Consider the following 25,078-nt stretch of genomic DNA (forward strand, 5'->3'; position numbering starts at 1 on the left):
ATTAGGAAACACTCCATGTAGGGATATTTGGTGGACTCCCTTTGCTTAGTTGGGTTGCATTATTTCTACGCAGACTTCCTTGAACCCTTTTGTAAAAATTACAGATATTCCTGAGAGTAAGCTTGAAAGTCCCAGAGATTCATGGGTTCATTAGAGAGGAAGTAGGAATGCTGATCCTAGGACCTTGATGGCCACCAGACATCAGATTGCCCACCTCCTCTTCTAAGCCTCAATGACGGGGGCCTTTAGCCTTGTTTGTGTCAAGGACTGCTGGGGCAGCCTGGGGAGACCTCTGGCCCCCTTCTCATGGTTAAAAATAAAGTATACAGGATTACAAAGGAAATCAATTCTATTAAAAATATTTAAAAACAAAAACCCAACAAGCTTAGGGCCCTAGGTTAAAGTTGCTTGGCTTAGACCATGAAGAACCTAGGGGATGGGATTTCCCACCCTCCTTATCTTCTCTGGTGAAGTTCTCCCTGTCTCCTGGCCATCCCTGCTGATTTCCCACTGTTTTCTCAGCCAGCCTGATTTTCCACATGTCGGGGCTGGGGGAGGGGCCAGGGTATGAATAGGACTGAATAAATAACCATTTTCCTCAAGCCTACTTTTGTTCGATTTCCTCCAAAAGAGCTTGGACCTTCCACTCTCACCTCCACCTCCTCACTCAGACTGTCTTCCACTGGACATTTCGTCTGCAGATGTAGAGTTCCTTTAGAACAGGAGCTCTATCTCTGCCTTTCTTTGTTTTGTCAGCACTCAGCAGGGTGCCTGGCACATGGTAGCCCTAAATGCTTGTTGACTGGCTGACTGACTGACCGACCTGTCTGGCCACACTCACCCTTCCTGAAAGCCTTCTTAGAAACACTTAAAGATGTAGACTGGCAGCAGTCGTGGTATCCTGATGGTTCAAGACTGGCCAGGGACTGTGGGTGGTTGGGATGGAGAGACAGGACAAGTGATTCCAGTCCGTTCCAGGAGCTCTTATTAAGTGCCACCTACATTCAGCCCTTGCTCTGGGGACTAAGCAACAAGAAACAAAACAGTTCTTGCCCTCAGGGAGCTTAGACTCTGGGGTAGCTCAACTTCCCAGTGCATGGTGCTAGACAGAGGCAGGAAGACCTGAGCTCAGAGCACCCTGAGCACATCACTGAACATGTCTCTGCCTTAGTTTCTGCATCGGTAACATTGGGTCATAGTGGTTCAGATGAGGGTGGTGGTGGCCAGATAAGTAAATAAGGGTAAGGGTCCAGGAGGGAGGGGCCCAGGGAGCTCTGAAGGTGGGGCGTGGCCCCCGAGCTGAGTCTTTGGGTGAATTGGGGGCTCCAAAGGGAGGGAGTGACACCCAAGGTGGGGCTACCTCAGCACAGCCCCCCCCCCCGCCCCCCAGTGGTCCTGCTCTTCTGGAATACATGGAAGGCGGGTGATGGGCCCCAAGGCTGGCAGGAGCCCTGGGAGCCGGGCTCTTGAAGGCCCTAAATGTCCACCGAGGGCCAGGGGCCAGGGAAGCTTCGTGGGCAGACGGCCCAGAGAAGAGAGAGGCTGGAAAACAAGGATTTTGTTTCTCAGAAAGTCAGGAAATGTGCTTTGGTTCCTTGGAGCCTGGCCCTCCACCCTGTCTCTGTCTTTGCCATCTCGGCCCTGTCACTTGCCCTGATTCCAAGGCTGATCACACACAGCAACTGTGTCTTTGGAGAAGGAACCAGAAGGATGTTTGTGGGTTGTCGGTGAAGGTTTCCCTGGGCAGGTGGACTCTTCCTTCTGACCCTGCCCAAGTTCTGTCTAGCTAGGCTGAACTCCTGCCTCTCCAAGGTCCAGCCTTGGCTCCTGCTCTCCGTGGCCCCCCAGCCTTGTGCACACATGGATTCCATTCCAGGATCACGGCAGGCACCTCATTTCTCTCCCCATCCAAACCCTACAGCCTAAAGACAGTTGGGCTAGGAAGCCCTGGTCCACCAGAACACCCAGCACCGTTCCTGCTCCCTCCCTCTGCCATGCACAAAGAGCTTTCCAGCTCGAGATCAGGGTGCCCCTCTGTGCTGGTCAGCTGGGAAGGCACCAGCTTCCTGGCCTGCTTCATCATCTCCCGGGCCCCAAGTGCACCAGCTCCCTGTTTTCCAAGAAATGCTTCAATACCGTCTCAATCTCCAGTTACAGTAAGCGGCCGGGCCACTGATTGGATCTGAGGATTGGGAGCCCCGTCTGGGTTTCCTCCCGGTGCATTAACCGGGGTCCCTTGGACGGCGGCTGCATCTGAAGTCTGTAACGCACAGCCCGAGGCTCCTTGAGCCAATCGGCCGCTCCCGAGCCCTGGAAACGCAGCTGTCTATGAATGGGATCAGCTCTGCCCGAAGCTTCATTCAGAAAATGGAGTCTGAAAGGGAAGGGAAAACCCACAGGCAGCCGGCCTCCCGGAGCCTGGGCTGGTCCTTTAGCCCAGGGCCGGGGGCCGGGGTGGAGTGCGGCTTCAGCTGCCGCCTCCTCATTGGCCCGGCCTGCCTGTAACCTGAGCCGCTGCGGGCTCCGGCCGCCCCGAGTACTGTGAATGAGCGGCCCCGGCCCATGGGAAACGTCCGCAGGAACGGGTCGGTCTGAATGCCATTCACATCTGTCCCTGCAGCCTCCCTGCAGCCTCCCTGCGGAGCTGGGCCAGGAGAGGGGGCGGGGGGCGGGGAGAGGCAGCAGAGGCTGCGCCCCTGTGAACCCCACTTCATCCCAGGTTTTTAGTGAAACAGCCAGGGTTCCCCAAACCCTGAAGGAGTCTCGGGCCGGAGTGCTGGGAGTCAGGAGGGCCTGGGCTCCGATCCTGTCCGCAGCCGGCATGAGCCCTGCCGCTCCAGGCAAGACAGCCTAGCTCTTAAGCCTCGGTTTCCAGTACCATTCGTGTTGCAGGTCTGTGCGTTGGTCCGGGTTCTTCGGATTCGGGCCGCGGTCTCATCAGAAAAGAAGAAGCCTTGGGGGCAAATGCCCCCGATGGGCGGTAGCTGCGGTTCTTCTGGGGCTGTCGTCCTGGAGAGCTGCTGAGAGCCCAGCTCTAGACCTGCGGCACAGGGCTCGGATATCACACCGAATTTCGGGGCCAAGCTCAAGATATTTTCACTGGAAGTAGGAATGACTCAGTTGTGGGTATTTTCCAAGAGCCTGCTTTTTGCCCAGCGAGGCTGATGAAAATTATTGCTAATTATTATGTTTTACTAGAGTATGAATCCTATCTGGACTGTGAATGTGAGTCTGTGTACTTAATTGTGTCTAGCTTTCGGTGTGGATCTCATTGTAGAGAGAAATCAAGCTGAGCGTGCACACACGCACAGTCACACACACATCTGTGTGCTATGTATGTATGTGTACACACATTATCTAATATACGTATCTCATATGTACTAGCTACGGTGATACAGAACACGAGTTATATTTATATGTATATATCTTTTATGTTGGAGTATATATGCACACACTCAAACATTTGTGTACTCTCAGTGTATGTGCATATACACACATCGATGTACACACAACATCTGTAATGTGTGTTATGCATATGCTAGCTGCAATGCATGTATAATACAATATAAGCTAGCACACGTTATTTACATACATCTTTTGTATGTGAGTATATATGTGTACATACACGTATGGGCATATATTATTTATACACTAATATATATCATACACACCAGTTACTATATATATGATAATATATAGATATGTATAAACATAATTTGTATCTATGCACATAGAAATACATACATACACGCATATATTCATGAAAGTGCAAGATAAGCCTTAAATAAGCACAAAGCCCTCCCACGGGAATGTGCATGCACACACACACTCATGAACATACAGCACACACACATACACACACCGCACATGCACACACATCACACACACACGTGTACACATGTGCACACACCACACGCCACACCCTTGCCCTTTCTCTCCATGAGCCAGAGAGCTCTGTTAGGGAACTTAAGCGTCCCTCCCCCTGGCCTGAGCAGAGCAGGTGTCTGCCCATACTCTGTCCCCTCAGTGTCCCCCCCCTGGCCTGTGCCAGCCAATCTCTGTTTCCCTAGAATGTTTCAGAGGAGACAAGTGGCTGGGCTTTCTGCTCTCTGTCCCTTTGTGAAGAGATCATGGGATTCTGTTTCCATGAGTTTATCGACCTCTTTGTCTCTCTGTGTTATGGATTCGATAAAGCTCACTGTATGGGCAGTAGTAAAAATCTCCAATAATCAAAATAGTTCAGATTTATGTATCACAGAGGGTTTATAAAGCTCCACTCCGATGTGAGCTGCTTTGCTCCCTACACAGGGAGGGACAAGAGAGTCATAGGAGGGAAAAAGGCCTGCTGAGTCCCCACTCCCCCTAATCACACTGCGAGGTTAGCACAGGGGGAGGCACCCTCCACAGAGAAGGCATTATGCTGTTGGACCAGATAATAAAGTTATGGGAAGCTGTTTATTAGGGTTATTAATGTTGAAAGCAGACAGTATGGTGGAGATGAATGTGCTTAGGATTGAGGGAAGGCGGGAGGCAGGAGGAGAAGGCAGGACCGGAGGCTTTTGGTGTGATTGAACAAATAGAAAACCTCTGGCAGCAGCCTCGGGCTCCATTCTGGCTCCTGCACAGCCTGGGAGCAGGGAAGGGCCACAGATAAGCCCTGAACAAACAAGGGCCAACTTCCCAGGCCCATCTTTCCCAAACTGACTTCTGTTGGTGCGAGTGTCCCGACTGTTAATCATTTCTTGTCTCCCCCACTCCCCATGCTTGTGAGATTCATGGAGTGAGTTTCCCTTTTCAGGGCACAACTCCCTGATATTTTCTGTCCTCCCAACGTGATTAACTTCGGACTGGAGAGCCCCAGTTGTTGGTGATAGCACACACTTGGGAGATGCTCCCGATCATCATGGAGGCCCTGAGGTTCCCGAGGCTCCTGACAAGGGCCACGTGTGAGGCACGAGGTGGACGGGCGGGCTTTTGTGTGTGGCAGTGCACAGCGTGGGATCTGAGTTCCAGTCTTGCCTTTGGGCATTGACAGCCGTGAAGCCTGGGCAGCTCACCTCACCTCTCAGACTCCTGGCACCCTCATCTAGGAAGCTAGAATAATCACCGGTAAAACTTTGCTTCTGACTCCGATGAGATAATGTAGAGAAATGCTTTTTTAGACTTGAAAGCTCTGTCCTTCCCTCTGCCTTGAGCCAGGCATCCTGAGTGGACCTGAGTTGCCTAGAGCAGGGATTCTTAACCTGGAGTCCGTAAACTTTGAAAAAGATGTTCAGTCATTTTTTCAGTCACATCTGACTCTTCATCGCCCCATTTGTTTTGGCAAAGATACTTTGGACATTTCCTTCTCCAGCTCATTTTGCAGATGAGGAAACTGAGGCAAGCAGGGTTAAGTGACTTGCCCAGGGTCACACACCTAGTGAATGTCTGAGAATGGATTTGAAACCAGGTGTTTCTGACTCCAAGCCTCACTCTCTATGCACTGTGCCCGCCAGCTGCCTCCTAAAAAATGATGCCTCAATAACTCTATTTCAGTGCAGTTGACTCCATTTGTAGTCCCATTTGGCTCAATGTGTTATCCATTTACATACATGATTCCAAGAAGGGGCTCATAGGCCCAGCAGCCTGATGGCCAGCAAAGTTGCTGACCTCAGGGAGGTGGATATCCATGCTGGGCCACCCAGGAAGAGACGATTCTGAAATGTCGTCTTGCTCTTGAACACGATGTCCATTGAAAGCTGAAAGCACCTTTATTTTAAATATTTGTGCCAGTCCAGGCAGCCATGGGAGGGAGGTGGGAGAGGCCTGAAGGGAGGTTCTGCTAATCCCTGACATTTGGATAGGGCTCTCAAGTTTGCAAAGGGCTTTAGCTTCATTCACCCCCTTAAGCCTCACCACAAACCCAGTGCAGTAGACAGAGTGGGTCTGGTTAGCCCCATTTTACTGATGAGGAAATTGAGGCCGAGAGTGATTAAGTGGCTAGTCTGCAGTGACTCCATTAGCTTTGCCCATTACGGCCTCATTTCTAGACAGAACCTTTGCTGGGGTGAGTTATTGCTCAGGCACTGGGAGAAAAAATTCCCTCAATGCTGTGAGCTGAGTGCATTTTCCCAGATCATTTTACGGATCGGGAAGCTGAGACCTGTAGGAATCAATATTTGCAAAGCCCTTCCCTTGCATTAAATTAAAAAAAAAATATGGCCAAAGAGAGGCTAAAGGCAGTGAGGCTAGGCAGGGGCTGATATGGAAAGGCTTTGGAGGAGAGGAGGCAGGCCTAATGCATTAACCATTTTAGCTCTGATATGAGCATGGCAGAGAGTTCGGGGCTTGAGACATCAGTCCGTGGGGACCATCCCTGGACTGAGCCCTCGTTGCCAAGATGTTGAGAGTGAAGAGACTTTTGCAGCTCTGCCTGTAGAGTTAGTTGACTTAGCTAGTAGGTGAAGATGTTTTTATCTTGAGCCAAACCAGGCTTTGAGAAACTTCAGACCAGTGGGGCCCCCAAGATGCCTCCATTGGTGAAGCAGAGTATCTGCTCTCTCCTGATTAGCCCTTGGCAACAAACCTGAGCCTCCAGTAAAGACATGAACCCCAAGGGAAGATCCCAGAGCCTTCATTCTGTGTCTCATAAAGCCACAAAATACAGGCCAAGGAAGGAGACACCACTCCGCCTCCATCCCTCCCCACATAGGAAGTTTTAGTAAAAATAACATGTTTGGGAGGACAGATGAAATGGGAACTTCGCTTGCATGTTCAGTACACTGGGAAAACGTCATGGATGGGGTCCCCAAGAGGTCACTCCTTTGAATTTCTGTGTAGCTGAGGGTAGCTGTGCATTCCTGATCAGCTCATCTGTGACCAGTGATAGCTCTGTGAAGCCCAACACAGCCTCTGTGGGTTGGGATTAGAAGGACTCAGGGTTGGCTCAGTGGTCAGGGAAGTGAGAGCCACACATGGAACCACTCAGTCATATTTCCCTTTAGAGCAGTGATGTCAGAGTTTGCTTCTGTGAGAGTGCTGTCCGACTCAAAGAGAAATGGGGATTAAGATCCCTGTGGGCCTCACACTGACTTAGAAAATCACACATTAACATTATCTATGTTCCACCACAGTCACATTCCTTTTGTTAAATATTTCCCAATTACATTTTGTTCTGGTTCAGCCACACTTGGAAATGTTTGGGGCTGCTGGCCCACATGTTTGACACTGAGGCTCTAACAGGTGACATGATCCAGACCTATGTTTTCTGTAATTTTTTAAAATTAAAACTCAGTGCAAATGCTTTCCCCATTCTACAGGCCAGACATCAAGTTATGCACTGTTTAGGTGGGGGGATGGATGGATAGACAAATGATAATGCTGACAACTTCTGATATCTACATGGCACCTTGAGGGCTTGAAAAATGGTTTATACCTGTTATCTCATTTGTATAGGAGGGCTGGATCCATGGATCATGGGGTGGTGGATGAAGAGATGTTTGGTGAATAAAATTGTATATGTGGATGGATAGCTATCTAATGTGCATGTCGAAACAGTGAATGAATGGATGAGTAAATGAATGAGAGAAAAATTCTTTGTTAAGGACTACCACTTGCCAAGTTCTGGCACACAAACAGTCCATCCCCTTTCTCAGGAAGCTTACATTCTAATAAGGAGACCACACAAACTGGGATATTTGTCATTTGAGGACAGCATCAATAAGAAAAATCAAAGAGTTAATTATGGATTTAGTTAATCTTAGTTTGAGGTTGCCTTCTCCCTTGTCATTTTTTTTTAATTAGAAACCAGTCTTCCTAAAAACTCTACTGTTACTATGGTATGAGTGTGTGTGTGTGTGTGTGTGTGTGTGTGTGAAAGACATAGAGAGACAGTGAAATTCAGATTTCAAGCTGTTCCTTGGTAACCTGGCTATCCCAACCTCCTCTCTTGTGCTACTATGACTTAATCAAAAGAAAATACCCATCTTTAGTGTGCATGACCAAAGGTTTGCTTTTAAAGCTGATACTGAGCTGGTTAAAATACTTGGGAGTTAGAGCTGAGCATTTAGTCCAATGTCAAGCGGCCAGGCCAAATTTCATTGGCTGGATTTTTTATTCGATAAGGTAGACTTGAAAGCAGCAGGCAATTTAATTAGCTGTAATTCTTCTGGGCAAGTCATTACTTTGATGAATTTCAGAGCAATGTTTATGGCTCCTAATTAACCATGTTAGTCATTTGATTGAATAATCACTTTGGAAATGTTTCTACAATCTGATTAGAGTCTGACCCACTCTGAGAGTCATAAATTAACTGGTCACACTTTAGAATAACAAGACTAGTTACTTCATGGCACATAAACTCTCCTTCAGTCTATTTTTCAGTCCTCTCTGGACTGGTTCAAAGGTCCGAGTTAGGGAGAGAAATGACTGTTAGCACAGGAGAACCTGCAGTTCCAAAGATGAATCTTCGTCCACCACCCGGGAAGGAGGGTAGACTTTGGAGTGGAAGGTTATTGGTGATGCCCATCAGGCCAGCACCCATGGAGGAGCCATCTTCGGCCTCTCTGTATCCCTAGTTCTTAGTGTAGAGTCCAGCACATTGGAGCCTCTATTAGGAGCTTGTTGACTGACAGCCTCATGTAAAGGAGGCTTTTTCCCCCTTATCTATGACTCATCCCCTTGGCAAGCACACCTCCCCCAGGTCTGGGTGACCTGGATGTGGGAGGGAGCTCCTAATGGAGCAGATCCCAAACCCAGTACTCTGTGAGATTCTTTGGCTTATTGGTAACCACGGCTCTTTCCATTGCTGAATACTAGGGGATGCATCACTGAAGAAAAGACAATCACCCTGACCATGTGGGAGGCTTTTAGTAATGCTGTCCTCTATGCCGGGCCCTGGGAGGAGCTGACCTCCCCTGTCTCACTGAGCCACATGGCATCTGTCCAGGTTAAACACACACACACACACACACACACATCCTTTTGTGCTGCAGATCTCACACTTCCGGTTTTCTTGACATCTGCCCACCTCTTTTCAAATAAGACTGGTTCTCAGGTGGAGCTTCCTGATGTGGTCTGGTATTTTAGAGCTCTTCTGAAGCTTCTCTCACCTTCATCCTCTGCTGACTCATGTGCTAGCTTATTCTCGGTAGGCCCCCTGAACATCCCAGGGACAAGCCCATCAACAGGAAGGAGGTTGGGCTGACCTGTCCTCATTCTAACCCCTCCCCCTCACCCGCCCAGTTTGGTCACTTCTCATCCAGGCTAATGCAGTAGCCTTCTGCTTGGACACCCTGCATCATCCGCTTCCCTGTTTGCTAACTCTCCACCTGGCTGCTAAAATCATCTGTCTAAAGTATAGATCTGGCAATGTCACACCTTGGCTCAAGGATTCTCAGTGACTCCCTAGCTCCTCTGGTCAAATACAAACTCCTGATGTTGGCATTTAACGTCCCTCACAACAAACCTTCAGCCTACCTTTCCAGGCTTTTTACCTATGAATCCCTGTCACTCTGTGTATTCTAGGGAAGATGACTCATTTGCTGTTTCTCAGATACAGCATTTTGCCCCATCTCTACGTCTTTTCACAGGGTTCCCCCTCCCCCATGCTTGGAACATGCTCCCTCCTCATCCCCATCTCTAAGAATTCCTAGTTTCCTTGAAGGCTGAGTTCAGGTGCCACCTGTTCCTGGCAGCCTTTACTGAAATGCCCCTGTGTTCACTCCTCAGATCCTTCTGTTTTTTTGGAGGACCACCCCCCCCCCCCCCCCCAGTAAATAGTCTTTAGGGTCCTGAGAGCAGGCCTTCCTTGTTTTGTCCTAGTAACTCACAAATCTGTTAGACTGGGTGGAGGGCACAGCTTTCTCCTTTCTTCTATGGGAGGATGATGTCTTTGTCCTCCCAGGCAGTGAGAGACACATTCCGCATCCTTCCTGCACTGGACAAGAGAATTGGGCAGCTGTTTTAGCTAGCTTTGCTCCACCTGGGTGGCGATTGACGTAATTATTTTTGTTGCATTGTGTTAAAATGAGTAGAATGAAGCCATTGCGGGCCAGCAGAGATGACAAAGTCATTCGTGCTGCTAGTCACAAGAGGGGGCCTCCTGGGCTTGCCAGAGGAACTCGCTGAGATCATCACCACTCAGCCTTTCGGAGAACACTGACCTCAGCTCTTTGGGAACTCAAAAGAGAATCAAATCCCCTGGAATTCTGTTGTGCCAGGAATGCCAGGGAGCAGAGACCATGCCCAGAAGGGATGTAGTCACCCTCATGCCATGAGAGATGCAGCCACAAGGTCACCAGCCCTGGGCACAAGCAGCTCCTTCTGAAGGTTCTATTGATTCACTGATCACCTCACACGAGAAGGGGGGCTCAGCTCTCCATTGGAATGGCTAATGCCTTTTTGTGGCCGCTAAGTTGATTTTCAGGATTTTTTACTTTGCTTGTTGGTTGTTTCTCTGTGAAGAAGCCATGCTATTAACTTATGAGACTGAAAATAGGGAGACAAAGCCTTCAGACCATGTGGAAAAAATATTGGAATCTTGTTTTGAAATGGGCATACATTGTATTAAATGGGTCACATTCTGAGGACAGTGAGTGTAGGGAGAACTGACATCAGAGCCAAGAAGAGGAAGGTTCAAATCCTGCCTTCCACATACACTTGCTTTTTGATGTTGAGGGAGCCACTTACCCAACTCTCTCAGTCTGCCATTTATAGAATGGAGGCCATCCTGCATTGGGAGAGATTTGATTCACTGGGAGTCCCATTTCCCTATGAAATTGTAGGTTCATTCATGTTTTTTTTTTTTAATATTATTATGAACTCACATCAATGGAGTAAAAATTCAGAGTAGACTTCTGAACAGAGGATTTTTAAAACCAGATAGATATTTGGGCACCAACCAGTTAGAATACATTCTCTTAGCAAGAATCAGATTGCTAATGGGTGTTTAGCTCATATTGAAAAGTACAAATTCATCTCAATTGACCTGGAGAGAAGCCATCTGGCTCATTGAGATCGGGGCAGGGCAACTCCTTTGGAAATGGATAAATTTTCATGTTTTAATAGCAATATTTACGTTTTGCTTTCTTTGATTACTTAAAGAACTGACAGAGAAGCAGAGGGTAGAATTATCTCAATGATATTTCCTTGTACTTAATGGAGGAGTCCATAAGGTAAGTGAGTAAACATTTTGTGTGGAATTATGGAATTGATGCCTAGGGAAGGAGGTATCTCTAAGACCAATGAATTCAAACTCTGCATTACAGATAAGGAATGTGAAATTCAGAAAGATTTAGTGATTTGTCCAAAGTCACACAGAGAGTGACTGTCAGAGCAGGGACCAAACATTCCCAGCTGCCAATCCAATGTTCTTTCCATGAACTATGCTGAAAAGGGAGGCAGTCGTTTAATATATTGATGAAGAATTTTACTCTCTAAAAATTCTTTAACAATAAATGCTTTATGAATGAATAAAAATGTGGAACAATTTCATTACGACCCTGGAAGATGAAGGTGGCCGTGAGGTAACTTGGTTCATAGGAAGGCTTTACTTAGCCACATGTCAAAGACAGTGCAATATATTCATATAAAGGAAACTAATTAAAGGGGCTCCTAGTGATTAAATTGGCTTCAAAAAGGCTCACTGCTGCCTTGTTGCTTGGCTGTCCTTCTTACCATCTTGTTTGGGTTTGAAATTCCATGAGAGGATGATATGGTGTCTAGGAGAGAGTCGGGAGGGCTGGGCTCTCATCTTGTCTTCCCCCCTTATGACCTTCTCTTCAGGCTTCTCTTTCCTTACCTACAAAGTGAAGGACCCACCTTAGAATATGACCAAAATCCTTTCTAGCTCTCATTCCTATGCAGTCAGTAAGCATTTATTAGGCACCTCATGCATCCAGCTCTGTGATATCTTCGGGAGGGCAGTTCTGCCCAGATGGCTGAATGCTGGTGCTCCGTTTTCCTGTTGTACAGTACAAAGCCACTATCGTGCCATCGTTCTAGCTGGGGGGTTGTGGGATCTGACTGGTAGCGTGATTGCTTTTGGATGAATGTTTGATGCCCACATCTCTTGTAAGAAGTTCTTCATCCCTCCCAGCCAAGGTACCCCCCCCCCAGCCGTGCCTTGGGTGTGTCCGTGACGAGCGTGAAGGATGGATGGAGGGTCCATCGTCCTCGCTGTTGAAGGATGGATGGAGGGTCCATCGTCCTCGCTGTTGAAGGATGGATGGAAGGTCCATCGTCCTCACTATTGCTCCTCCATCCACAGCTGTGGTGCTGAGCCAGTGCCCGCTGCTCTTCCGATGCCCTTCTGATGCCCTCTGACTAATGCCATGTTCCCTTTCAGAAGTGCCTAGCTGTCACTCCATTTACATGCGGCAAGAGGGCTTCCTGGTGCACCCCAACAGAACAGAGGGTGAGTGTGCTCATTCCCTGTCCCCCCTCCCCCCAAAGCCCAGGAGAACACAGGAAGGAGACCTCACCCATGGACCTCTTTTACAATAAAAGTAGTTCCCAACTGGACCTTGAGAAAATTAAATGGGCATTTTTAGTTCTGACCCTGGTATTGCTGATGGTGTCACAGGGCTGGTATGAGGCCACCAGCATGTTTGGCCTTTGGGCCTGCCAGCATCCACATCCTTTGAAGGCCTGGTGAGTGATGGGCCCACCTGACCCTTTGCCTGTCAGGGTCTGTTTTTAGGGAATCTTTCCTGACTATTCCCAGCCATTGCTTTCCCCAAAGACAGCCATTGGATTGACATATACAAGTTTTCTCCTCCCCTCCTCTCCTGACTTTTCTGTCTGATATGGTCAAAAGAGCACAAAACCTGAAGCCAGAAGTGCTGAGTTTGAATCGTGGCCCTGACACTCACTGGCTTCGTGACCTTGGGCAGGCTTCTTCACATCCTCATCTGTAAACAAGATGGAGCAAACAAGGTGATCCCTGTGTGCCTAGGTCCTCATTCAGTTCTCCCTGAGGCGCTCCTAGGGAAGGTCCTCCCTCTGGGTGTTTGAAGCTCCCATGGGATCTCCTCTGCAGAGGAAGTGAGCACAGTGCTGGCTTCTCTCTCCAATGGCGGAGGAGAGGCTGGGCAGTGGCCATGGCGTCAGCCTCCATGCCCTCATCCAGGCTTTGCACTTACTGACTGGTCACCTGGGCTAGTTACTGAATGGCTCTGACCCTCACTTTCTGCATTTGAAGGATGAGGGGTGGATTCCGTGGTCTTCATGGCCTCCTCCTGCTCTGAGTCTGTGACTGAAGATGGGCCAGGCACTTGGATCAGGCCCTTCCAGGGCTGGGTTTTCTGACCTTTTCCTTCTGCACTAAGAGACGTACTTGCCTCTGAACCTGGCCACAGGATTCTCAGGCAGATTCTAGGCTTTGCATTCGTTCTATGCATCAAATGAGATGATGTGTGTGAAGTGCTTTATAACCCTTAAAGCCACAGCTGGTTGGTTGTTGTTATTAATTGTGTCCCATGCATAGGGGCTCGATGAGTATAGGCTCTCTATAAGTGCTTGTTGATTGATTGAATGAGTTAATACCGTGTTTCCCCGATAATAAGACCTATCCCAAAAATAAGCCCTCCCATTACTGTGTAAGGTTCCTCTAAAATAAGCCCTCCCCCGAAAATAAGCCCTATTGAGATTGGTACTGTAGTGAAGGTGATCTCCTGCACTACACGCTACATTACGGTACCCTCTGTATGCACCGTCCCTCCCCCGTGAAACGCACATCACGCTCCGAGCTGCATCCAATCAGAGCTGCAGCAGAGAGCGCCTCATCCTGTTCTTTATTGAATTCATTATTGAATAAAGGTACGTTTTTTTATTCACATTTACCTGTTTATTAAAATTGCTGTCAATGTTCATTAAAATAAGCCCTCCCCTGAAAATAAGCCCTCTGGTGTTTTTCTGTCCAAAAAATTTAATAAGACAGTGTCTTATTATCGGGGAAACATGGTAATGTCTCGATGGTGGAATGGCTGTTTTGGGGCAGTGGTAGAGAGCCCCTTGGAAGCCTGCCCCTATCCAACCTGGTCATATCACCGGTGAGGAAGGAGGCCTTGACCCAGCCTCACAGATATGAAATGCCAGAGCTAGGATGGCTTTGATGCCCTTCAATCAAGGCCTTTTCCAAGGATCTCCCCAGTGCAGGGCTGGGGATGCACAGACAACATGGTGGGCCTTGCCTTTGAAAGTTGTTCATGAAAACCCTTCCCACCTGAGCCCTTCACTGATCTCTTTTTCTCCTGCAGGTTGCATGTTTGAAAAGGGCCCCAGACAGTTTTATGATGACACCTGTGTGGTCCCAGAGAAGTTTGATGGTATGTTATTTTTCAACTTATTGGCTTCCTGAGAAGGGGCATGGGGACAATAGCAATCTATACAATCAGTAATCAGTCAACAAGCATTTATTCAAGGCCTGTTGTGTGTGTGGTGCTGTTCCCAGCTGCTGGGGGTGCAGAAACAAAACAAAACAAAACAAAGCCCCTACACACGGGGGGCTTACATTCTAGTGGAAAATATTTAGCATATTCAGGTATGAGGCCAGCTTGGTGTTGGAGAGGGCCCTGGACCTGGGGTCAGGAAGACCTGAGTTCAGATATGACCTTGAATACTTCCTAGTTGTGTGGCCCTAGGCAAGACTTTTCACCCTGTTTGCCTCAGTTTCCTAAACTATAAAACGGAGATAATCATAGTAACTTTTTCATAGGGTTGTTGGGAAACATTTTGCAAACCTTAAAGGCAGATATGAATGCTAGTTGTAATTATATTAGCATTTACAAAAAAATATACCAAAGAAAGGCTAAGGCATTTGGGGAGGAAGGCATCAGCAGCTAGGGGATAAGGGCAGGCAGATTCCAAATATAGCCTTTGACCTGTACCTACCCATCACTCACCTCCAAGTCTTGTAACAGAATCCTCTCCCTCAGGCCCCCAGTTGGAAGTTCTGGTTTCTATAATTATCCCATGGGTCTGTGCCTGGGTCTGTGACAGGAGACGGAAGGTCTTGCTGGCCTGTCATGGCGGGCGGAGGAGTGGTGGAGGGAGGGTTTCTGTGGACCTGGTGGTCGTATCCAGCTTATTATTTGAGATATATTGGAACGTGATCCCATAATTAGCAAGGCCAGACTGAAAGCATGCTCCTCTGCTGTTATGGGGACTGAAGAATTCTACCAGGTTCTTGCTTGTCCCTGAAAAGACGAGTCAAGGAGGGGGAGACTCAATTATCTGGGGGTGGGGACCTGGGCAAGGGTGATGTGCTGGAGTGGCCCTGAGCGGTGATGGACAGGCCTTCTCTTCCAAGGAGCCCTGGCTGCCAGGCCCCCCTGGCAGGGCCACGCCAGTCACCAGCACTGCTGAGCGAGCTGAGAACAGGAGGGCCAGTCAAGGCACAGAACGTTTCTCTGGAGCCGCTTCTGTGTTGTCCCTTGATTGGCAAACCCCAGGAAGCAAGCAGGGCCCCTCTGATTAGCTGATTGCTGCAGCTTCAGGAGGCAGGGCTGTGAGGAGCTGGGGGCAGCAAGCGCTCTTTATTACTATTAATTTGTTTTTATAATAGCCCGGCGCATGTCCTAGGAGCTTGCTGACGGCTGCTTGCTCAGGTCTTGGCTCACCCCCAGCTCCTCATGCTTCCACCCTTATTCTCATTTTTGAGTAGTTTCTTCAGGAGGATCACATAAACCCATCTGAACACAAGTTGTGAATAGCATGAGGATGGGGGCATCATCGGTTTTGGAAAGGATTAAATTCGGCCATGAAAATGCACCATAACAAGTTGTTTTTTTTTAAATGAGAAATATCATTTGCCACCTATTGAGAAAATGGCCCCTGAAACAGAAGAGTAGAAATGGAAAATAATCTCCTGTGGGTGGTAATTTATGATGTCCTCAAGGGACTTCCATGCCCACAGGATTTGTGTCCTGCGCATTAACCCACATGACTCAAGTCATGCTCCTGGTCAAATCTGCCTCCTGAGCATCTGCATAAAAAAAAGTCCCTGCAACGTGTTTTGTCTTTTGTTAGTGAAGAGCGCCCAGATAGCATAACGCTTGGGATATAAATACCATCACCAAGCTTGGGTCCTCTCTGTCTCTGTCTCTCTGTCTCTCCTCCTCCTCCTCCTCTTTCTTTCTCTCCCTTTCCCTCTCCAAGTCTGGTTTCTCTCCTGCATTTCAGCCCTTTAGATAATGGAGGATCACAGTCAGGTTTCCTTCATCTTTGCTCCTTTTGGTTAAACATTGCCAGTTCCTTGGCACCAGTCTCTGTGAGGCATGGCCTAGAGACCCTTCTTAACTACTGCTTGCCTTCCTCTGGAAGTTCTCCTGTTGATCAGTGTCCTTGTGAAAAGTGCTTTCCACACCTGAAGAGAGCCCTCGGGGGCGGGAATAGCCTCTGGAGATGAAGAGGATAATAACTTAGTACAACAGCCCCACTAATGCTTCTTCCATGGCTCAGAGCCCCCACTCAGTCCCACCCCTAGTCAGATGCCCCCAAACAATGGTGGGGCCATTTTCCTTCCTCCTAGCTCTTGTATAATGAGACTTGTTTTGTTCACCATCAGGAGACATCAAGCAAGAGCCTGGGATGTACCGTGAGGGCCCCACCTACCAGAGGCGGGGGTCCCTGCAGCTGTGGCAGTTCTTGGTGGCCCTCCTCGATGACCCCTCAAATTCTCATTTCATTGCGTGGACTGGCCGAGGCATGGAGTTTAAACTGATTGAGCCTGAAGAGGTGAGTTTGGGAAAGCTTGATTAATGAAGTTGGGAGGGGATCAGGAGGCTTTATGGAAGACACAGAGAAAGGTTTTTGGCTGTTGTTTTTACTCCAGTGCTTGTGAGGAAATTGTCCTCAAGTGGCAAAGACAGAAATGAATGTCAGAGTTCTTAGGCAGGCATAGGGGAGGGCGACAAAGGGCCCAAGACAGCCCCCCTCCCCCAGGGAGGCCGAGGGGGTCTGTGGGCTATTCAGCCACCATGGATTTGGGTTCCTCTGTCCCCGGAGGAAGAGGGGGAATGGAGAAAGGGAGATGAGCACAGAAGTAGAAGCACTGGTCCATCTTCGTCCATCCAGTCTGGGAGGCAGGTATTGGCAGGGGGTCAGCCCCAGCTACAGCACAGGAGGCAGCAGACCTATGCCTGCATGGGTGGGCCCAAGAAGCCTCGTTTCAAGCTTTTGGGCGATGCCAGATTTCTCTTTCTCCTCAGCTGGGCTCTGAGTACTTGGGGCCCGATGGGCTGGGCCTTGGTCCCCTGGTGGGACTCAGTATGCTGTCCTATTCCAGAGAAAGCATGGAAATCAGATGAGGCAGAGGGCTGGCTGCTATCAGCTCCCCCTTTTGTGAGGCCACCCATTTTTAACTCAAGCTTTTTGCTTAACAAATCACATAGAAACCAGATCACACAAATCAATTCCCAGTCTCCCTGGCCAGGGTAGAAATAAGCCTTTCCATCTAAAGTAACAGGTACCGGCAGACTTCTCAAAGTGGGCTTCCTCTAGGGTACTTCACATTTTGGCTCTCTTTGTAAAGAGGGACACAGCTGAGATAGTACATGGGCCTCATTGGGGCAGCCAGTGGCTTGAAAAGTCTAAAGCTAAAGCTTTCTAACTATAGTGCAGACAACTGGATATCTCCTACTTCACATAAACATTTCCAGGGATTCTTTGAGGACTGGGCAGATAGCTAAAAGTGGGGAAATTTCTTTATCTGTTTTCTGGGATCTGCACTGATTTATCAGTCCCTCAGATTTATCTTTGGCGTGTTTCAGAAAATGAGAGTGAACTACAGGTTGACTCACAGGAGTGAGAAATACAAAGGAGAACCTTTGATAGCTGGCAGGGAGGGAGGGAGGAAGGAAGGAAAGAAGGAAGGGAGGGAGGGAGGAAGGAAGGAAGGAAGGGAAGGAGGAAGGAAGGAAGGGAAGGAAGGGAAGAAGGAAGGGAGGGAGGAAGAAAGGGAGGGAGGGAGAGAGAGGAAGGAAGGAAGGGAGGGAGGAAGGAGGGAAGGGAGGAGGGGAGGGGGAGGAAGGAAGGAAGAGAAAGAAGGGAAGGAGGGAGGAAGAAAAGGAGGAAGGAAGGAAGGGAGGGAGGAAGGGAGAGAGAGAAAGGAAGAGAAAGAAGAAAGGAAAGAAGGAAGGAAGGAAGGGAGGGAGGGAGAGAGAGGAAAGAAGGAAGGGAGGGAGGAAAGAAGGATGGAAGGGAGGGAAAGGAGGGGAGGAAAGAAGGATGGAAGGGAGGGAAAGGAAGGGAAGGGAGGAAGGGAAAGAGGGAAGGAGGGAAAACGAGAGGAGGGAGAAGGAACGAGACATCAGGGGACATCTAATCCTTGCCTTACATGAAGGAATCCCCAGTGTGATGTGTCCTAAGGCCTCATGACTGGGAGCACATCCCTTCTCCTCAAAGCCCCCTCGAGCCACATTAATGCTCATGGGAGGGCCTAAATTTGCTTTCTGCCACTTCTGTGCAAGATCAGATTTGGTCCTTGCTGTGTGTGACAGCACGTCCTTCACCAGAGACAGCTCTCATGGTCCCTAAGGCCTTTTTCTCCAACACACCCAGTTCCTTCTACCAGGTGCTACTAAGTCACACTTCATCTGTGTCCTTCTTAAAATAAGATGTCCAGAATGGAGGAGAGGAATCCAGCTGTGAGGGCAGTGGGACCATCATCTCTCTGTGCCTGGAAGCCTTATGGGCCTCACTTAATGTAGTCACTGTTTGGGATGCCATGGCATGGGGATGTACTGACTCCTTTTAAGCTTATGGATCACTAACTAAGCATTTTTAATCACTCACAGTGTGCCCAATGCTGTTTTGAGCAGATGGCCCAAGGCTGTGGGGAGGGGCAGAGGTGGCAAGAAGCAGGTACTTCAGAGAGAGCAGGAAACAGAATTTGGCTTCACTATGAGAATTCAGAGAGAAAACAAAACCAACCAAACAAAAACCCCCACTACTGAAAAAGTAGAAAGAACTCTAAATGTGCGCTGAGGCACTAAAGCTCTGAAGAAGGAGTGTGACGGTGACGTGGCTGTGGATGGATATTTAGAGACACCCATGGGCATATCTGTACAGTGTGTGTTATTTATCACTCCATTACATTGACCCCACATTATTTTTTAAAAATGGCCCATGATGACTCATTTGCTTTTATCAAGGATGTCATGATTTGTCTTAGGGAGAAGGTTATAATAGAGAAAGAGGAAATCTGTACATATATATGCTCAGAGTCATAAATATATGTGTAAATGTTGCTGTTGAGAAGTTTCCATCATGTCCACCTCTTCATTACCCCATCTGGGGTTTTCTTGGTGAAGATGCTAGAGTGGTTTTGCCATTTCCTTCTCCAGTTCATTTTACAGATGAGAAAACTGAGGCAAACAGTTAAATCACAAGAGTATTGAGTGTCTGAGGTCAAATTTGAATTCAGGTCTTCATGACTGCAGGCTTGGTGCTCTATGCACTATGACTCCCCCAGCTGCCCATGTGTATGTTTGTGTGCATAGAGAGAGAGTCATGTCTCTACTTGCTAAATATAATAAAAGAACAAATGCTAATGCCCCATTTGTGTTCTCTATATTAGAGCATTTATTATTAGAATACACGTCCTGGTGTCCAGTTATCTCGGAAAGTCACGTGTAGACCACCAGCGTCTGTACTAGTGTCTGACAAACAGGCATGAGCATTTGGCCTTGTCTCATATTTTGCATGCGATGACCATGGGCCAGATCTCGCCAAAGCAGGTCATGGAAATGACTGTGTCTCTCGGGGTTCTTGGTGGTGAGTCCACGTTCCTTGAGAAGCATGGGCACTGGGTGTTGAGAAGGGAGCCATAGATACCAGGAAGGGAGCGGTTTGATCCGGGTGAACGCTTGGAGATGGGTCCCAGGATAACATTTGCAATGACATCTGGAACTCCCATAAAGAAGGACCATTTGTGTCGTGAGATTTGTTAGAAGCAGTCATTGGCTTTTCAGGATCTGTTGGTTTCTAGGGGCAGCACAGCTGGCCCTGATGACTCGAGCAGATGTCAGGTGAACTTTGTACAGTCTTAGCAGAGCTGGCACTTCCTTCAGGCTGATTCAGAAGGCTTCTCTTTAGATGACCCCAGGATGCAGAGGGAGATCCTCAAGCTGCCTCCCAGTCACGTGACTCAGCACTCCTGGCAGGGTCTGAGGCAGCAGAAGCTTGGAAAGTGCAAGCCGTCCTTGCTTTAGCCTCTGTGACCTGGGGTGCCAGGACCAGAGTACTTGGACTGGAGAGATATTAGAGGTTTCCTAGCCCTCCTCCTTCATCGGACTGTAAAGACCCCGAGGAGTCCACGGGCTTTCCAGGGCCGAGCAGTAGCCAGTGGCAGAGATGGGACTCAGAGCTCTGTGAACGTCCAGTCCTCCCCTGATCTTTCAATTGCTCCGCAGAGAGACAACTGAAGTCTTACCCCAGTGGGCATGACTTTGAATGCCACGTTGGTCACCAAGAAGCCCAAGGTGGTTAATGTCCATGAAGGTGTCAGATGGGGCTCTTGGGACGACTTGGGCTGTCTGCATTCATGGATGTTGTCCAGCAGCCTCCACTGTGGAGAGGACCGCCATCCTTAAGATGGGTAACCATGAGGGCTTCCAGCTGGAAGCAGCCAGCATGGATCAGTGAAAGGTGATCATGGCCCCAAGAAGTCACGTCAGGGCTTCATAGGACAAGGGTTCCCTTTTGCAGATGATGCTGCCTGAACCCCAAAGCACCCCCACAAGCAAGGGAGACAGAAAGTGGAGTGGAGTGGAAGAACTAGGTGCAACCTTCGTCTGATGGGATGCTGTGTGTGTGAGCTCCCCTGCCTGGCCCTCCATGGCCCTCCAGCTCCAGGCGCAGAGTTCTGTGGCCTGCCTGAGCCTCAGTTTCCTCCTGTGTAAATCAAGGAGTTTGGGTGGCCCTGATGTCCTTTCTAGCTCTAGACCACACTCTCATTTTACGTGTGAGAAAATTCTCGGAGTTTGGGTCTTGCTAGTCACACAGCTGGTGAGTAGTGGATCAGGCTCAAATCGGGCTCAAATCAGGCCTTCTTTCTGCTAGAGCTATGCTCTTGATGGGCACCACCACCACCACCATCATCATCATCGGAATAGAGAATCATTTATTTAGAGCTGGAGGCACCTTAGAATTCATCCTCATTTTACAAGTGAGGAAGTGCAGAGAGCTGGAATGCCTTCCACAGGGAAGAGGGGAAGGCATATTTATTAAGCACCTACTGTGTGCTGGGCCCTGTACTAGGCATTTTACAAATAGGACCTCATTTGACATTCACAATCTCCCCTGTTGCTGACAGCCCCCTCTGATGGCTCCTGGTCCAGGTCTCCAAGCAAAGGCTGCATTGTAAAAATGTGTTGTTTTAAGGGCATGGCTAGTGGGACATGGCCTCTGAGGCACAGCTCCAAGATTCTGTGAGCATGGGTCAAGGATGGGGTGTGTGTCTATTGTCCAAAGGAGAGAGGCTCATGCCCCATTTGACTGCAGTGAGGAGGGTTCTGACCCAGCAGCTAGAGGCATCTGGGTGTGAAGCGGTCAGAGCACTGGCATCAGGGAGACCTGAATCCAAATCCAGCTCAGATACTTCCTACCTGTGTGGTCTCAGCCTCTGTTTGCCTCAGTTTCCTCAACTGTAAGATGGGGACAATAATAACTGACCTCCCAGAGTTGTGAGAATCCAGTAACTTATTAGCAAGATGTTTAGCACGTTGCCTGGCATATCAGGTGTTCTGTTGTGTCTGACTCTTGGTGATCCCATATGCCATTTTCTTGGCAAAGATATTTGAGTAATTTGCCATTTTCTTCTCTAATGGATTAGGCAAATAGAGGTTGAGTGACTTGCACAGGGTCACACAGCTAGTGAGTATCTCAGGCTGGGTTTGAATTGAGGTCTTGTGGATTCCAGGTCTGGCACTTTCTCCATCCACTGAGACACCCAGCATCCTGCAAGCACATAGTAGGTCACTAATGATGGCTTGGCCCTTCCCCCATAGCTCTTGGAGATGGGCTTCCAAGTCACAGGAAGACTTAAAGTCTGTATCGGGGGACTGGTCTCTTACTATCGAAGTGGGAGAGCCTCAAAGGTGCCATCTCTGCAGCCCATCACCTCCCATTCCACAGAAGTAAAAGCTCTCAGTGCTCAGTAGAGCATTTCGTCTGTTAGCTCTGCTACCGAATTGCATCAGCATTGGAGAGGATGAGAGGGCTTGCTCTCATGGGAGGTTGCCAAGCCCAGGCCTGCTCAGGGATGTTGGGTGGTACTATAGTTTTGGGTTAGATTGGGAGTCTTTCTAGCTCAGAGGTTTTGTAATTCTTTGTTTTTAATGTTAAATACTTGTTAAGAGGAAGCTTATCCCTGAAGAGAATCAGTTCTACCAGCAGCCTCAGTTTCCTTATCTGTAAAGTGAGGGCTGAGACTAGCTGCTCTTTCTGGGTGTTTCCAGCTCTCCCTCTATGGTCCTGTGGCTGCAGAAGTACACAGGCAAGTGGTCAGCTTTTCCTTCTTCCATCTCAGCCAGCCTGAACTCCCTTAAGGAAATCCTCTTCTCCAGCCCAATGAGTCCCTTTGTCTCCCATGCTCTCTTTATCCTTTTTACTCCTAAAAACCTGCCTGTCCTTTGGGGCTGACTCAAACCCCACCCTTTGCATGATGCTGTTTGTCTTCTTCACTAATGGCCCTCACCACCTGACCAGCTCCTGGGGTGCACTGCATCATTCCTTGGGCACACATTTGTTCTGTCCACCTCAGGTCAAAGCTGCACAAGGTCAGAGGCCATGCCATAGACTTCCTGCTTCTCCCCACTTCTTCAAGGTTCTTGTTTACAGTGGGCTTCACAGTTGTTTGAGGAAGACCAGCAATCTGGAGGAAAGGGATTGGAACACAGCGCCTCAGTGGTACTCCAAGTTAGCTTTGTCAGTACAAGGCATATGGACACAGAGAAGTATAGACACCCCATCCATTCTGTCACCCTTTGGCTTGAGGCAGGCATGGGTCTGTATTGGTGCCCCACGCACCAGAGAGTGATGTAGGCTTTTGGGGCATATTTTGGTGACATATGATGGGGCTGATGACCCTCAGCTCTGTCCAGTTAGCAAGGCAAACCAGTCTTTCCCAAAGGGTATCTACAATGGATTAACTTTTTTGTAGAACACAAACCACACACCATGTGCAATTAGCCAGCCTCCATGTTCAACACAGCTCTGCCATTTACTGACCCAATGATGTTGGAAAAATTATTTGAACTGTCTCCTTCTCACGAGGTTTCTCATCTGTGAAATGGAGCAGTAATGCCTGTCCTGCCTACTTTAAAGGGTAAAAGGATAAAAGGTAAGGATAAAATGAAAGCATGACAGAAATATTACCCTTTCTCCATTTGCTCCCAGAGGAAAGTATAGACATTTCACAGACACATGTTTGGGCTTAATGCATGGAAAATGTAAAAACAAAAACAGAAATTTCCTGACACTCTGAGCTGTCCGAGGGTGTAACAGACTGCTCCAGGAAGTAGTGAATATCTTTCTTTGGAGGGCCACTTTAAGGAGAGATCAGATGGCCAGCTGGGTGTTATACAAGCTGCCTCTGAGGTCTCTCCGACTCCAAAGTTCTCTCTGAGTCTGTACCTCTTCTTGCTTACCCACTTCCTGTATTCTGTGTATCTGTGCCCATGGCTGTTCACCCCTCCCCAGCAGACTGCAGGCTCCTTGAAGTCAAAATGTTCTTTTTATGCCCCAGTGCTGACCCAGAACTGTGTGTGGAGAAGTCACTTAATAATAAATGTGTATTTAACTGAAATAAATGTTTGACTTTAGCACCATGATGCAGGAAATAAAACATATGCACGTGCACCCCCCCACACCCACCTATCCAAACATACCCACCCACATGCACCCACACCACACCCTTATCTTCCTTGGTCTGATTAATGCAGCCTTCCCAACTGCTGTAGCTGCTTCATCTCAGGACAGTGACATCTCTGTAAAAAGCCTGTATCATCCCAGGCCCCCCACTTTGGGTCTCTGCCCTTTAGCAATGGGCTCTCCTCGTCTACCTGAGGGTCTCCCCCACGCTGGGGCTTAGCTTTTCTTGCAAGCATTTCCTATTCCAAAAGCTTCCCATTGGCAGCCTCAAAAAGAAGCATTTAAGAGAAATATATTATTCCAAATTATGATTTACTTTAGAGCTATTAATATTTCTTTTTTCCTTTCACACCCAGTTTGCCCATGTGTTAGCTGCTGGCATTATTAGCCATACGTTGGGGGCTGTGATTGGGGGTGGTTGAATAACATTTTATATAGGGGGGAAATTGCTGCCAGGTCATCATCGCTATTCCTCTGTCACTGAGAAAGTTAGCCTAAAACAGAAGACCTTTTTAATTTTTTCCCCCCATGATGTTATGATGGCCTCCTCCTGGGACATTTCACCTGAAATAAGATCTCCTCTTTGCTACACCATAACCGCCTCTGTTGCAGAAAGTTACAGTTTTGTATATCCCAAATCCCATTGTTTCTTTAGTTGGTGGGGGGGGGGAGACCCATTAGTAAGAGACAAAGTATCTAAGAAAGCAAAAAAAAAACCAAAACATTGGAAAGTGTGCAAGCAATAGCAGGGAGAGAAACAGACTTTCCTCTGATCTGGAAAACAAAAAACAGATACTGTTTTCAGCAAGGTGTCAACAACTTCTTGTGGAATATGAAAGAACAGAAGAATGTGGGTGCCCCCTCCAGTGGGGAGCCTTAGCCCACGGATCCTAAATCTGGGGCTCGTGAACTTCTTAAAAAGATCCATGTACACATGCCAATAGAATTGGTTTCCTTTGCAATCCCATGCATTTAATTCTGTGCATTCAAAGGCAGGATTTGAACTCAGCTCTCCCTGAATCTAGGTCCAGTGCTCTGAGGCCCTGCTCTCCAGGAATTTATAGGTCAAACAATGAGACAATTTGTATGAATTAGGACTTTCAAGACAGAGTAGATGGGAGACATCCTTTGAAGAGAAAAGAGAGAGAGAAATCCCCTCAGGATTTCCCACCCACACACATGCCCAGGCTTTTCTCTCCTCCATGTGCTCTCTCTTTGTCTCTCT

The 25,078-nt window shown here is 48.3% G+C and overlaps 1 protein-coding gene across 1 annotated transcript in view; it reads left to right on the forward strand.

The window, feature by feature from the left end:
* Positions 1–25,078, forward strand: part of ETV1 (ETS variant transcription factor 1) — a 91,456-nt gene that overhangs the window by 55,992 nt on the left and 10,386 nt on the right. The window contains exons 6-8 of the mRNA XM_069094440.1: positions 12,326–12,394; positions 14,238–14,306; positions 16,547–16,716. Of these exons, the coding sequence (XP_068950541.1) occupies positions 12,326–12,394; positions 14,238–14,306; positions 16,547–16,716 (308 nt within the window). The remainder of the gene's footprint in view (positions 1–12,325; positions 12,395–14,237; positions 14,307–16,546; positions 16,717–25,078) is intronic.

Source organism: Petaurus breviceps, unplaced genomic scaffold (genome assembly GCF_028583685.1).
Source record: "Petaurus breviceps papuanus isolate PSGF00001 unplaced genomic scaffold, PetGlider_PUasm1.0 218, whole genome shotgun sequence".
NCBI lineage: Eukaryota > Metazoa > Chordata > Mammalia > Diprotodontia > Petauridae > Petaurus > Petaurus breviceps.